The 16,382-nt window shown below is 38.7% G+C and overlaps 1 protein-coding gene across 7 annotated transcripts in view; it reads right to left on the bottom strand.

Annotated features, from left to right (window-relative positions):
• The window catches only part of Ints6 (integrator complex subunit 6), an 87,020-nt gene that overhangs the window by 24,395 nt on the left and 46,243 nt on the right, over positions 1-16,382 (bottom strand). For 6 of the 7 annotated variants that reach the window (XM_037208471.1, XM_028884172.2, XM_028884170.2 and 3 more), the window contains one exon: positions 1,430-1,613. In XM_037208471.1, coding sequence (XP_037064366.1) covers positions 1,430-1,613 — 184 coding nt within the window. Of the gene's footprint in view, positions 1-1,429; positions 1,614-9,317; positions 9,337-16,382 lie in introns of those variants that run through there. The other variant, XM_037208473.1, reaches the window with a different exon arrangement.

Genomic DNA, 16,382 nt, shown 5'->3' with positions numbered 1-16,382 from the left:
AGATGGTAGTAATAGGGTTGACAATGAGTATTTTTTTGCTAAGTTTCTTCTGAGAAGGTTACACTTGAACCAGGAACCTGAAAAATACAATGAACTACAAGAAGATCTGGAAGGCCAGTCGGTGGTGGCGCACGCCTTTAATCCCAGCACTCGGGAGGCAGAGCCAGGCGGGTCTCTGTGAGTTCAAGTGAGTTCCAGGAAAGGCGCAAAGCTACACAGAGAAACCCTGTCTCGAAAAACCAAAAAAAAAAAAAAAAAAAAAAAAAAAGATCGAGGCCAGGCTCAGACCAGCTTTTCAATGAGACAGTATTGTACAATGGAAAAGGGAAGCAGCAGGACCAGAAAGGGACCATTATACTTTGGTCTATCTAGGTCGCCAGATTTGGAGGTGGCAGGAGGTACTCTGATGCAAGAAGCACCAAGGATGATTCCCAAGGTGCTCCATTTGTCTTGAGTTGAAGAGATGAGCTACAGGGCCCTCAGTCACTTGTGCACACTGGGAGGAGGTTTGGGTATGATAGCAAATTAAAAGCATCCAACACATATTACTCAAAAGATAAAGGTATTTTATAAAAAGTCACTTACAGATTTTTCTAGATTTAATAAGTACCTTCCTTTGTCCCTTTGGCCTAACTCACAAAATCTCTTTTGACTCTTTATTGTTTTATTCAGATGCTCATGTTGACTCCAGGTTTATTATATTTAATAAGGCCAAACTTTTTTTTAAATAACTGAAAATAAGCCAACCTCTTAACTTGTGCAATAATATACTTCATATTCACACAGTTAAAATGACCGATTCTAGGGACTTCTATGCTTTGGGTAGAAATTATCAACCATTATAAGAGAAGAGATATGACCTAAACAATAATCATAAGAGGAATATATTACATAGATTAAGAGTCAGTTTGTAAGGGCAGATTAATAGAATTTTGTTTATAAAGTGATTTATTTATTCATTTTTTTTCTAATTTCTATAAAATCTTTAACAATTTTATTTCACATTAAGATTATAACTTGTTAATATTTTCTAATCCATTAATTAATGGCTATCTACAACATTTCTATTCTGAGACAGGGAATCACTATGTCGCCAGCCCTTGCCAGTTGGGAACTCACAGATCCACCTGCTTACGCCTCCCTCAGGGTTGGGACTAAAGGTGTGCACCGCCATGCCAGCTAGATCATTGGTGATCACTGTAGACAACTTAACAACTTCAAATACCACCATCTGCTACATAAGTATGAAAATTAACATCCATGAAATCTATCAATAACTACAATTATTGACTTGTTAAGACCACAGACCATCATCAACACATGCAATTTTAAAACTACAGTTCTGTCAATGCTTTTTGACAAAAATAAACATGCAAATTTTGAAATGGACATTCTAGCCTATTCAGATACATTGTTTTAAAAGGCTTACCTCCTGTCACTTCACACATTGGTGTGATAGCAGAATCATCCAAAGGCACACCTGTCAACTGCTCTGATTCTACTGACATGGTGCCAGGCAACCGCAGTACTAAAGCAAAGAGTCTCTGATCCCAACGAAAAGGTTCCTTGGTCAATTCACTTCCAGGCAAAGGAGAATTAAGAGGTAAATGGAGCTGAAAGTAACAGAGAAAAATAATAAGTTTTTCACAGTCTCTTTATTTTAATTTTAAAGATTTTATTATTGTATGTAATACATACAATAGTAAGTGTTTTGCTTGTATGCATATCTGGTTACCATGGAAACCAGGAAAGGCATTAGATCCTTTGGAACTGAAGTTAGAGAGGTTGTGAACTGTCCCATGGGCACTGAGAAATCAACCTCAGTCCTCTGGAAAAGCAGCCAGTGCTCTTTAACCCATGAGCCATTTCTCCACCCAAGCACTATCAACTTTAAAAACACACATCTAAACCAAACTGAGTCTTCTTTATCATGCTAAAAAAATTTTCCGAAGTTAAAGCTTCAGATATACCTAATACCACATACTACTTTACTATGAAGACTTTAAACTGAAACACAAAATCAGCAGAGGACCCACATTCGGCCCCCAACTTCTGTATCAGGGGGTGCTCACTACTACTTCTAATTCCAGATTCAGGGGATCCAACACCTCTGACCTCCTGGTATATAACAACACACACACACACACACACACACACACACACAAAAGTAAGGATAAACCATAAACCTTAAGAGGGCTAGAGAGATAGCTTAGAGGTTAAAAGTACTGGTTACTCTTTCAGAGGACCTGGATTTGATTCCCAGAAACCACATGGTATCTCACAATTGTTTGTAACTCAAGTAGTATCAGGGATCCTTCTGGTCTTCAAAGGGCACCAAGGGATGTACATGGTGCACAGACTTATATACTTATATTCCAGCAAAACATCTATACACATAAAAATGAATAATTTTCAGAATAAAACCTTGACTGATCATTCTACCTAGTATACAGACTTAAAGTACAGTCTACTAGCATGAATCCTTGGCTGAGACATACTGGTGTAGTACAATTTCACAAGGAGCACACTCCCTACAACAGAAACCAAGATTTTTAGGGGACTGTTAACTAAGAAACTCAAGTCTTAAATTAGGATAAAATGGACAGAAGACCCCAATTCAATAAGTTTCAGAAATCTCGGTGTGACATTTCACACAGAGAGATATAAACTAGTAAAGAAACAGAGTCCCTTTTAAAAGCACTAATTAAAGACACTGGCTGCAGAAGTTTTCAGTTGTTAATTCAGTGCTCTTAGAGGAGGCACAGGACCACCTCAAGCATTCAGGGCCAGAAAAGGCTCTGCTGGAATCTCAAATACACAACCTGTGCAATGGCAAACACCTGCAGCACTGACAACATCAAACAACAGGTCTTTGGTTGTCCAATGACAAGTCTAAAATGCACTTCTAATTTAAAAAAGACAGGGTCCTGAGAATACTTTCATGTTTTTTACACATGGTTATTTCAACTGTATACAACTGTCCACTTTCACTCATGTTCTGTTGCATTTCTGATTCACTCCCCTGAGTATCACCAACTTCTCATCGCCCAAGGCATGGGGACGTTTGAGTAAAATGAAGAAAAGTACTAACTGCCAAACAGGCACAGGGAACAAATCTGAGAAGACTGCATTATTCAACCTAAATAGCTGAAATCCTAGTTAGCCTTAGTCACTAAGGGGAAGAATCTTCATGAATATATAGACTTTGAGAATTAAAAACTGCACGTACACCAAAAAAAAAAAAAACCCACAATACTGATCATCATAAAAATACACAATGAAAATGAATACTTTCTAAAATTAAAAAATGGAAAAGTACTCATGTGGAAATTCAAGTGGCTAACAACATGTGTAAAGAGGATCAAGTACACTAGTTATCAGATAATACAAATTGAAATATCAAGGAATGCTATTTCATACTCATAAGATCAGCAAAAGTAGTAAGAATATAAAGTAGTGAGAATGCCCCACATTGCTGGTGAGCTGATAAATATCTGGCCATCTGGAGGAAAATGATGTCATTTGGCAGAGTTGAAAATAAGCACAGACCACAGAAATTTCACCACCCAGAGACAACCTCATTTTCACAAAAAGTTTGAGTAAAGAATATTAAGTATGCGAATACCATCTCTATATAGGGTTAAAGCAAACAAGTGTCATTTCCTGTATGTCTAGCAGGAAAATATGAACCAGAAAACTGTACAAAAGGCACAAAAATGGCATTATGTAACACAATAAAGACTACACTCGTATCTGCAGTGTTCTCTTCAATGTGCTAAATCCACAACAAAAAGAACATGAATAAGTAAATACAGCAAAATGTTTATATTACACTTATTCTTGTCCAAACTATTGGAACATACTGAAGCAATTGTGACTTTTTAAAAATAATAATGTCATTATTTTTACAAAACCAGTAACACAACTTTACATGTGCTTCAGTGAAATAGAAGATAGGTTGGATAACTAACCCCAAAGTTCACACATCTGTTAGGATCCTAAAAGATGTCTATTTGATCAGCTACCTAAAAAGTACGTACAATTGTGCCCACCTTTTCCCCCCCTAATGTAGCTACCAAATAAACATTAGGCAAATTTTAGGTTTGGGTGATTTAAAGATGAAATAAAATATGGTTCCAACACTGAGAAAGCTTGGTGTGTGAGGGAGTCATGATCCTTTAGGAATCTCTTTTATAGATATGCTTAAATTAAGCTAACAAACAAAAAGAAGAAAACCAAAAACCACAGGCGCAGCTTTCATGGTACTTAGCAGGATTTCTATTTTTGAACACTTGATAAGAAAATATTTTTGTAAGAGATATTGTCTAATCTTGGGAAATTTTAGTACAAGAATATTCAAACTGAAGTATCAGTCAAAGCTACATAGTGAGACCCTATCTTAAAAATCAGCCACTGGGCTAGAGATGTGAGTCAATGGTAAAATGTACACATACTTGGATGAGTAAGGTAGGCAATAAATAGCCAAGAGTAATAATGCTACTTTTACAGTACTTACTAGTATTCACTTAATCCTCAAAACAAGGACTATTATAATCTCCACTTATAGATTTAAAGAATTAAAGTACAGAAGCATATTAGCACTTTTGGAAGGTACCTAGTTAGTGATGAGACAGAATTGAAGTCCAGGTAGTCTGGTTCCCGATTCTATGACCTTTAACACTGGGTCATATAACCTATTACTTACACACACACACACACACACACACACACACACACACACACACACACACACACACAATATCTGCATTTTAAAAATCAAATATGGAATAATTAAAAGACCTAATTTTATCAAATGAAAAAAATCTGAAACTTCATAAAAATAACTACTTAAAAAAAAAGTTAAGCCAAATGGTAATGATGTACACCTTTAATCCTGCTGAGGCAGGTGGATCTCTGTGAATTTGAGGCCAGTCTGGTCTACATAGTAAGTTCCAGGATAGCCAGAGCTACACAGTGAAACCTTGTCCCGAAAGAAGACAAAAAAACAAACACAAGAAGAACTTTACATTGCTATGGGAATCAAGCTAGTGATCATAAGCCAGCAACAGTGTCCACGTTTCTGGGAAGCACTTTAGGATCATTGCCGTGCTACAGACTTTCCTGTCAGTCACCCTGCCAGCTAACAGAAAAGAGCGGTGTTTCTTCCCTCTCTCCTTCCCCTTCTAATTCTCAACACAGGGTACTAACAATGATTAATGGACAATTATAACAGCATATTTTGAGCACTATTTTACAAGACTTAGATATGTTTGTAATGAGTAAATGGAGATAATGATATCATTATTCCACATGAAGAGATAAGAGGTAATATTAGCTATGTTCAGAAACATATTCATTAGAATACTCTCAAACATTCCCTGCTATACAATCTAAAAAGGACTTGAGAACTGGATAAATCACATATGACTTAGTAACAGTTACTTTTCCCATAACCATACAATGGTCTTTATATAATTCTATATGGCAAATGTCAAGTCTAAGGGACAAATAGGCAATGAAAATTGTTTATATTTACAAAGTTTTAACTTGGGTACAAGTAAGGTTTTCTATATTGTTAATTATAAATGAGTACTTTTAGTAACACCATCAATCCAGACACGTGATTCTCTTGGTTGGTGGCCAACTGAAAAGCAAACACAGCTTCCATCTGAAGTCGGGAAACTTCCCCTTGGTGGCATTACCACTCCTTCCACCTGGGACTCCTCGAGCTTCTTACCAAACTAAACTTCTTCCAAACACTGATCTAAAAACAAATGTCAGAGCAGTTTGGGGACAACTTATCATACTGCAAGCTCAAACTTTGTCTTTATTAAGTTCAATAGCCTATTTGATTGTCGTGTGTGTATGGTGTGAGATAAATGTGTACGCTGGTGTGCTGGGCCAGAAGTCAAGGCAGCTTCTTCTATCTGTCAGTATCTCGTTTACTGAACCCGGAGACAAAAGGCTTTGCCTAGGTTGACTGGCAAGCCAACTCCCCTGCCTCCACAGCCTCAGCCTAAGGTTAGCCTTGTTGCCATGCCCAAATTCAGGTCCTCACCCTTGCAAAGCAGGTATTTTACCGGCTTATCTCCCCATTCCAGATGGTCTTACATTTGACAATGGCTTATCTGTGATCTTGCTAAAAGTGAACTAGAAGTTCACTTTCAATTTATTTCGTTATTTATGGGACGGGTACATATCAGTATATTAAAAGCCAAATAAACAAAAGTAGAGAGATTAGTTCTAAGGTTCTTTTTAAAGATTTATTTTACTGCATATGAGTGTTTTGCTTACATATAAGTAGTCTGTGAATCATGTGTGTGTCTGCAGAGGTCAGAAGAAGGTATCAGATCCCCTGGAACTAGAGTTCTGGATGGTTGTGAGCTGCCATGTGGGAGATATTTTAGCTGTTTCACTTTTTATGGAAAACATACAAAATTTCAAATAACCAGAATTCTTACACATTATCTAGACTTTAAATTGCAGAATATAAGAAATAAACAGAAGCCAGAAAACAGTAAAAGAAGGTAAATTATTTTTCAGCCATCGCTAACTCTGGCATCTGATCAGACATCTCCTGGCTGTAATTCAAATGGTTCTCAGATGAGGACCACACCATAGAATGCACCCAAAAAAAAAAAAAAAAAAAAAAAAAACAACAACACCTTCTCTGGCATGCCTGACTGACCAGCTCTATTATTAAAGTAATTGCAAGTGCATGCCCTTTCAGAATAGTACTTCCCACTTGAGTTTTTAATGGCCTTGTTTACTGGGCTGCCTATCTTACTAGTTTAGTGAGGGTTGAGGGGACAACCTGCTTCTTTCCTCCCCCACCCCCATTACATTTGTCAAATTAAAGTCTGAAGAAAATGATGAAAGTCAGAGTTGTAAACCAGAGTATAAGCACCTTACAGTGTCCTACCAACAGAAACTGCTACCTCTGCCTCAACACCAAACAAACAGAGAGACAGTTACCATAAACAAATGTGATAGAGTTGGGCGTGTGGTGAACACTTTTAATCAGGAGGCAGAGGCAGGTAGGTATCTGTGAGCTCAAGGCCAGCCTGGTCTACACAGTGAGTCCCCTGCCAGCCAGGGCTACATAGTTTAAAAAAAAAAAAAAAAAAATGTAATGGATCATAAAACCAGGTAGACCCATCTCCAGATGTACAAGTTTTATTCTATCCCATAGCACTTTTATATACACAGACATAGAGGATAAAGTAATGAGCTACAAAACCTGCTCAACACCTGGAAAACGGATAGGGTAGATACAAATATTCCCTGTGCAGATGCCATGATAGCTATTTTATCCTGTTCAACACTCACAATGAAAATTTTCTATGTCAGACATAATTCCAATTAGACCCACACAGAATACAACCTCACAGATTCTCACTTTACTGAGATATAAAAAAAGAGAAGACCATATATCATTTCTTGTAACATTTTACCTAACACACCAAACCACAACTTTCCTTCGTAGTTTCGGCACTGACCTAGTACCAATGAGCCTGACAGAGTACCAAAGTTATAAGGTCAAATTGTTATCAGGTGAGACCTTTTTAGAAAGGAATGGAGTTCATAAATCAAGTTGTGACTCGGGCTATTTAATGAAAAGGAACATGTTACACATTATAATTTCTTATCTTCAAGATCATATGAGTAAATAACGATAGCATGTACAACAGTAAAAGCAAAAACAAGGTACAGAAGAGTAATTCATTATCTAGGGGGAAATGAGGAAAGGCTTCCCAAGGCAGGAGTAAATAAAGAATGAAAAGCTTACTGAAAATATACAACTGAATGGAGGATGGGGAGATGAGGGAGAGTGAAGCTAATTAAAGACACAGGAGGGCCAACAGCCCCTACAGACAGACACACAGACACACAGACACACACACACACACACACACACACACACACACACACAAGATTCAAAGCTACTTTAGAAAGACTGGAGACTTTAGAACACCTTTAACCCTGGCATAGCCGCTCCAACCTATAATTCAGGCAAAAAGCTAAAGGTCACTGTAACTTCAAGATCAGCTTGGGTTATGGAGTAAGACCTTAAGACCTCCAAAAGAGGAAGAGACACAGAGAAAGGGAAGGAGGCCAAGAAGAGAAGCAGAGGGGAGAATGGAGGAAAGCAGGAGGGAGGGAGATGAGGGAGAAGGGATGGAAAGGAAAGAAACAAAAAAAGCTAGCACCACAATCCCCAAGTAGACATCAACAAGTGGTTTACAAATAAACAGGCGCGATTTTAGTAAGGGGAGAAAGAAACAGCCTAACATTCAGGGAAATCAGCAGTCCAGTTCAGGTCAAGAAGAGTATATAAAGGTACTTTGCTTCTAGTTATCTCCCAGTCCACTCACTCCACTTAACCAAGTGGCACTAATTCTTAACTATTCTGTGTTGCTGTGGTAAAAGCATAGTGCAGCCAAAATATTCTAAACTAAGTCTTACTAAGCCTTGAGAGGCTTATTTCACCCTTATGGGAAATGGAAACCATGTAAAGAAACTTGAACTGGATTACTGAATGACGGACACAGAAGCTCCAAGAAAGAGAAGCCAGGCACCTCAGTCGCCAGCTAGCACCAAAGGCCCATAAATGAATGCAGCCAGCCCACATAATCCAAATAAATTGTTCTAAGCCAGTTAAGTTTCAAGATGATATGTTATGCATCAAATGAAAACTATAGTCATCATCAAATCTTGAGATTTCAGATTTGCCTTCAAATGAGCATTAGAAATTTCTCTCTCTCCTCTTCCTCCTCCTTCTCTCCCCCCCCCCCCTTTAGCTCTCTCACACTTTAGTATTCTCGTGTTTTCTCTCCTCTGGATTCTATCTTGTACTCTCACCCTCAACCCAGTCTCAATCCCTAATACCAACGTTTTATATGCTGAAGATCTGTAGGCTTATTCTTGAGTCCTTGCCAGTTTACACTCAGTCCCAACCCATCTACTCACAGATTTAATCACTATCTAAATCTAGATCATATTCAACTTAAATATGCCCAGCCAAATTCTCTCCTTGGACTACCAATTCTTCTCTACCTGACATTCACTTTTTCCCCCCTTGGCTTTGAGACAAGATTTCTCTGTGTAACCTTGGCTGTCCTGGAACCTGCTCTGTAGACCAGGGTGTCTTGACATATTGTGTACCCCAATAAACTTATCTGGGGGTCAGAGAACAGAACAGCCACTATATTAAACATAAACACGCCTTTAATCCTAGCATTCCAGAAGCAGAAATCTATCCGGATCTCTGAGTTCAAGGCCACAATGGAAACAGAGCCAGGCATGGTGACACACACCTTTAATCTCAGGACTTGAGATCTCATGTCTTGCTTGGGAAAGACACATGCCTTTAATCCCAGGAAGTGATGGCAGGAAGCAGAAAGGTGTATAAGGCATGAGCACCAAGGACTAGGGTTTTTAAGCTTTTAGGCTTTTGAGCAGCAGTCCAGCTGAGATCCATTCCGATGAGGACTCAGAGGCTTCCAGTCTGAGGAAACAAGATCAGCTGAGAAGTTGGCGAGGTGAGGTTAGCTGTGGTTTGTTCTGCTTTTCTGATCTTTCAGAATTCACCCCAATACCTGGCTCTGGGTTTTTCTATTAGTAAGACCTTTTAAGACTCATGCTACAGTCCACGAACTCAGAGATTCACCTACCACTGCCTTCTGAGTGCTAGGATTAAAGGCTCATGCCACCACTGCCCGGCAACATTCATCCTTAAATGATTCTGAGATACCTCAAAACCTAAACATTCTAAACCTAATTCATGATTCTCTAGGCCAGGAAAAGAATGACATCATCATTATCTACAAAGCCATTTTCCCACCCCTTAAAAAACTTTAAATACAATCTATGATAGTGTACTGATTTAACTTCCTAAATATTTCTTTAAATTATGGGGTTTGTCAACTATTCTACCACCACACCATCTCTTTGCTCAAACTGCTAAAACACAGCAGTACCTAGCTGTCTTCCAACACTTACTCGTCTTCTCTCCGCCCCTACACTACACAAAACTCCTAAAGACATCTGCTTGTCTTCCTCATGCTAGGCAAACTCTCAAACACTGAGCGACATGCCCAGCCCCTCACTGTTCATTAGCACCATCATCACTTCACAGTTCCACTTCACAGTTCAAGTTCCTTGCACAGCCAAACCCAAACTTGTTTTTCACCTTCTCCTACAATTCCCATTTTTGTTAATGCTCCAAGGTTTAGTTTCTCATTCTCAAACATTCCTTTCAGAGGAAGAATCCCTCTGCCTGGTATGATCTTCATTTGTACATTGTATGTAATAAAACTTACTCTCTTTGGGTCTTAGACAAAGGCCCATTCTGTAGCCCAGCTGGCATAGGAGTCCTCCTACCTCAGCCTCCAGTGCTCGGAATTGCAGAACTGAGCCACCACACTGGCTTCTCTTCGGGTATTAACAAGCCCTGACTGACCTCCCTGACTAGATCTACAGTACTTACTGTATGCTCTCATAGCAGACTCCTCCCTGCTCAACCCCCATCTGTGCCCAGTGCTAGATGAGCCCAGCACCTCATACATACCAAGCACTCTTCCATTGAGTTACATACCATTCTATACTCCTCCCTTTGGGGAGAAGAAATGATGAATACAAACTTACTCTCATTAACACAATTACTTTTCATAATTTTTGTCTTCTCCAGACCCCTGAGGAGGACTCCTGTTTGCTTTGCTTTCCATTCTATGCTTAGACTCTAGTGTATCTAGATCATAGAAGTTGTTCAATAAACATGGCTGAACAAAAATGAAAAGGTTAATAATGTGACAGGCTAAACTGTGAAGCACTGAGAAATCTAATGGAAATGGAAAGCAATGAGACAGTGTGAGCAGATGATACACACAAATAGGGCATTTTAGAGAAATTCTGCCACATGTGGCAGATTAAAGGCAGTCATGAAAAGAACCAGGCAAGCCAGCAAGAGGGCTCAGGAGATAAAGATGCTTGCCACTAAGCCTGATTCCCCAAAATCCACAAGGTAGAAGAACTGACTCTCACAAAACAACCTCTGCACATACACCATGGCACATGTGTATGCACCCAAAATAAATACAAAAAAAAACCAAAAGTGATTTAATAAAAGAAAAACAGGGCGAGGAAGTGGTAGCACTCACCTTTAGTCCTAACACTCAGAAGGCAGAGTCAGTCAGATCTCTGTGAGTTGGAGGCCAGCCTGGCCTACAAAGTGAGTTCCAGACAGTTGTGTTACACAGAGAAACCAAGTCTTGAAAAACCAAAAAAGAGAGAGAGAAGGAAAGAAAGAGAAAAGAAAGAAAAAACAGGATGGAGAGGTAGCTCAGCAGTTAAGAAGCCGCTCACAACCACCTGTAACTCTAGCTCCAGGGATCCTCCTCAGGCACCTGTACTCAGGTGCACATACCCACACAGCCACACACAACTGAAAAATAAAAACAAACAAATGCTTAGGTAAAAGGAATGCACTAACTAACACGCGTCTAGCACGTGAGGCTAGACACGATAGGAAAACAGAAAGGAAGGACAGAGAAAAGCACCACAACTGCTGTCAATGGAAGACCAAAGGGCAGCAGACTAATGATCGCTAACGAAAAGGACCGGACGGACACCAAAGACACGGAGGCATGACACAGAGCCTGCTAATATGTCCTACAACTCCAAAATCTGTATTACTGCCAACTGCAGGAACTATTTAACACATTCAAAACCATTCCATATGAATCATGACTTAAGGAACTTAAAGTTCTAAACATCTCCAGTGACACACAAATCATGTTTCTCGAAAGATGTGCAACACTATCAACTTTGGTGCAACACTACTCTTAAGAGCAGTGGTGGTGTAGGCCTTTAATCCAGCATTCGGGAGGCAGAGGTAAGAAGATTTCTGTGAGTTCAAGACCAGCCAGGTCTACAAGGCGAGTTCCAGGACAGCCAGGGCTACAGAGAAACACTGTCTTGAAAACAAAAAAACAAAAGAAAAAGTGCAACTATATACATTAACTATACTCCAAACTATTCAGAATCCAGCATGAAGCATTTAGCTTGAAATAAATCTGTCAGAAAGTTAATTTAAAACATATAGGTAAGGAAAACCAAAATAAAAGCTTTATATATCATTTTGGAGAGTCAAAAATCAGTAAGTTGCCAACAATTCTCCATTTACTGAACACATATAGTAAATCTAACTCCATCAGATTCCTTGCTTTATTTAACTCTCCTAACAAATCTATTAACTATGACTCTAAGGAACAGCAGCAATTTAATGTATTTCTTTGCTTCCTAAAACTTAAGATGACCAAGTAGGTGAGGGTGCTGTCCTCACTAGCCTGACCTGCTAGCTTTGATTTTCAGAACCCATGTAAACATAAAAGAAAACAACTGACTCTGAGAAGTTATCCTGACCTCCACAGGGGCACTGTGACATGCTCACACCCTCTATACACACAGTTCATACACATCATCATCACCATAATGAGTTTTAAAATCCCAACAATAGTGTATGATTATCCATAAAGGCGGATATCTATCCCCTTCTTCCATATAGAATTTTACAGTTTGAGTGTCAGAGAACTTGGGTCTAACTCTTCTACAAACTGGTTGAAGGTTTTTCTAAATTCTTTTTGGCCATTAAAAGTTAAGCAGAGCAGGGCTTGAGATATGGCTCAGTGGTTAAGAGCACTGGCTGCCCTTGCAGATGACCTGAGTTCAGTTCTCAGCACCTACATAGTAGCTCACAACCATCCACAGTTCCAATTCTAAAGAGTCTAATGCTCTCTTCTGACCTCTGTGGGGCATGGTGCAAAGACATACATGCAGGCAGATACCGATATACTTAAAATAGAGTAAAGAAATCTACATTAAAAAATAAAAATAGGGCTGGGGATTTAGCTCAGCGGTAGAGCGCTTAGGCAAGCGCAAGGCCCTGGGTTTGGTCCTCAGCTCCAAAAATATAAAATAAAATAAATAAAAAAATAAAAATAAAAGGCTAAGCAGAGCATCTGTCTGTTTTTTAAAAACACCTTATAGTTTAAGTATATCCTGAAATTATGTTTTAAAGACTATTAGTATTTGATTTGTTTCCTAGCTGATTAACCTTAGAATAATTTCATATTTTCCTTATTTCAAATGTAAACTATAACAGAATAATGCTTAAATTTTAAAGTTTGACTTAGAACAAATTCTTCACAGTTGCTGAATCACTTACAATATCACTAAAAGCTTTGAGTTGAACCTCAGAAACTTGGAGATTTAAGCTGACTTTACACTGACTGGTCAGTTTTTTTCAGAGCCCCTTTCCCTCTGCATACCTGGCTGTAATCCTCCCGGTCTTCCGTCTGACCCTGCTGCCTCTGCCTACAGTACAGAGGCTGAGACTGCAAGCCTACACCACCACATCTGGGTTGTGTTGTTCTTTTCTAAGGGTAATTGGAAGCCAATTTTATGTTAAATTTCTAGAAAACTTCTGAGGAAAAGAAACAACAGGAAGGGAAGCTTACTTTTATCACCACCTCTCCAATTAAACTCAGCCAAAACATTCTGTTAAAAATCATAAACTTAGGACTGGAGAGATGGCTCAATGGTTAAGAGCACTGACTGCTCTTCCAGAGGTCCTGAGTTCAATTCCCAGCAACCACATGGTGGCTCACAACCATCTATCATTAGATCTGGTGCCCTCTCTGGCATGCAAGCATAATGCAGACAGAGCACTGTACACATAATAAATTTTTAAAAAATCATAAACTTAAAACACAATTTAAAATTCTCAACATCACAAGGTATTAGCCTAAAGCAAATATTCACCTGGAGGACCACTGAGCACCCATACCCACCCCCTTGTGAGTACTGGCCTGTTACAACCAGATACAGGTGTATGTACTACTCTTGTGCATGAAAACTTGCAATTTTCTGTCAGTAGTTTCTTGTCCATCCTGTCTTCAAAAAGTAGGTAGGGAATGAGTGAGTAGTATTTTATACAAAGAAACATAACAATCACTGGAAAGGTAGGAGACCAGGGTAAGGAGACCTTCCCACCATAGGATTGGTTTATATGTCCTAGTTGATGCAGGTTTTTGAAAAGAACCAATGTGCTAAATAAATGCCTGTCCCATGTCTGGAACCTCACTAATATTTACAGTGTGTAATGTACTGTTTTATTATGTTTCCCGCTGCATCTTATGCTTGGCAAGCTTAAACTTGTTTTCTGGTTACTATGATTGCCTAACTACATCACCACCTTTGTGTACATTTCCTCACCTACAAAACAGATGTATAAAATATATAAAATATATAAATCATAAATAATTGCTTTAAAGCTGGAGGTGGTGGCGCACGCCTTTAATCCCAGCACTTGGGAGGCAGAGCCAGGTGGATCTCTGTGAGTTCAAGGCCAGCCTGGGCTAGAGTGAATTCCAGGAAAGGCGCAAAGCTACACAGAGAAACCCTGCCTCGAAAAAAAAAAAAAATGCTTTAACATTCAAGTTAATATAATTAATCATATAACAGAATTAAAAAGAAATATGATCATCTTAAAACTCACATCTACTCACAATTTAAAAAACAAAATGTTAACAACAAAAAACTATCTCAGCACACTGTGACTAAAGAACGTCTGCTTCAATCTGATGAAAAGATTCTAAGCAGCCAGCAGTGCCAGCCCAGCATATAGTCTGTATAGACAGCGGTACTAGCTGGTAATCACAGCAGCACTCGAAGGCCAAGGCAGGACAATTTTGAGGCTAAGTCTAGTCTACACAACATAGTGAGTTTCAGACCAGCTTGGGCTACAGGGAAGGCTGTCACAAAAAACAAAAACAAACAAACAAAAAAACATACAGGCCTACACTGCCCAACCCCCACCCAAATACAACCTGCAGTTAACATCTTATCAACAGAGGAAAAGACTAACTCATTTCTAACTTCATCTCCCAAAATCACGAACAAGACAGGGATGCCAAGTCTCACCATTTTTACTAGTACATTAAGGAGAAGAGAAAAGTAGATAAATAGTGAAAGAGAGAGCGTGTAAAACTGTTTATGTTTAGACACAACTTTAAACTCTCTAAAAACTCCAGAAAAGGCTACTCTACAGTAAGTAAATTTGGGCAGCTCACAGGATAAAGTCTCAGAACAATAACAAAAACCCATCATATATTATATATTTCTATACTAGCAATATACAATCAGAACTTAAAGTAAAAATCTAATTTATGAGAGATATACCAAGTTCACACTCTGAACACTATAAATACTGTTCAAAAAATAAAAGATGTAGAAAATATGAGAAATAAGCAATAATGGATCAGAATGACAAAATATTAATGTCAATCCATCTCCAACTGTTTTACCTGGATTCCTAATCAAAACAACAGTAAACTTTCTTGTAAGACTTAGGAATCCTGACGCCGAGCGGTGGTGGCTCACACCTTTAATCCAGCACTTGGGAGCAGAAGCAGCGGATCTTTGAGAGTTCGAGGCCAGCCTGGTCTACAGAGTGAGAGCCAGGAAAAGCGCAAAGCTACACAGAGAAACCCTGTCTCGAAAAACCAAAAAAACAAAAAACAAACAGACTTAGGAATCCTGATTCCAAACTTAAACATAAAGTCAAAGCCCCTACATTAGACAAAGCAATTTAAAAGAGAAAAGTTTGAGATTTTCAAGACTTAGAAAAACAGTATGTTCTAGGTTTTAAATAATGCAGACCACGGCCTCGCAAAGTCCCTTACCCCCAGGTATTTCTTCTGACTGAATAAACTGCTACTTCCCACTTATACACAGTCCTCTCTAAAGACAACTTCCCAACCCCTGTGACAAGTAGAAACGTCTCATCACTGTTCAGTGATAAGGAGGACTTTGGAAAAAAAAAATCCAAGTAACCTTGAGCTGTCATTATTATACTCATTCTAAAGTTAGTAACACTAAACCTTGTATCGAAAGAGATATATAGTTAGAGCTCTAATTAGCTGCATAGCCAGGATTCAAAACTTGGTCTTTAACAATAAACACTTCAACTAGTGCATTTTAAATGACTTAATTGAAGTAGATATAAATATTAATATATAACCTATTTTCTCTTTTAGATAAAAAAAAATTTCCTAACTTTGTCATTGTCTATTGACAATGGAATGGGGTGGGGACAGGGGGTTTGACTGAAACACAGACACCAACACAATAGTAAGAATCACCCCTAAACCATTTGCTAAGCATGAGAAAGCTGACCCAATTCTAAGCCTGAGGGAAAAATGTAACCTTTGAACAGCCATTATATAAGAAAACAAAGAAATAGTCAGGCTTCTAAAGTTTAATCTTTATTATTCCTTTGATTCCAGCTCCTTCTGCCCACTGGATCAATCTGTCTTTCCTCC

The sequence above is a fragment of the Peromyscus leucopus genome, chromosome 9 (assembly GCF_004664715.2).
Source record: "Peromyscus leucopus breed LL Stock chromosome 9, UCI_PerLeu_2.1, whole genome shotgun sequence".
In the NCBI taxonomy this organism is placed as follows: Eukaryota; Metazoa; Chordata; class Mammalia; order Rodentia; family Cricetidae; genus Peromyscus; species Peromyscus leucopus.
The sequence above is the reverse complement of the archived record's forward strand: the minus strand, read 5'-3'. Positions and strand labels throughout refer to the sequence as shown.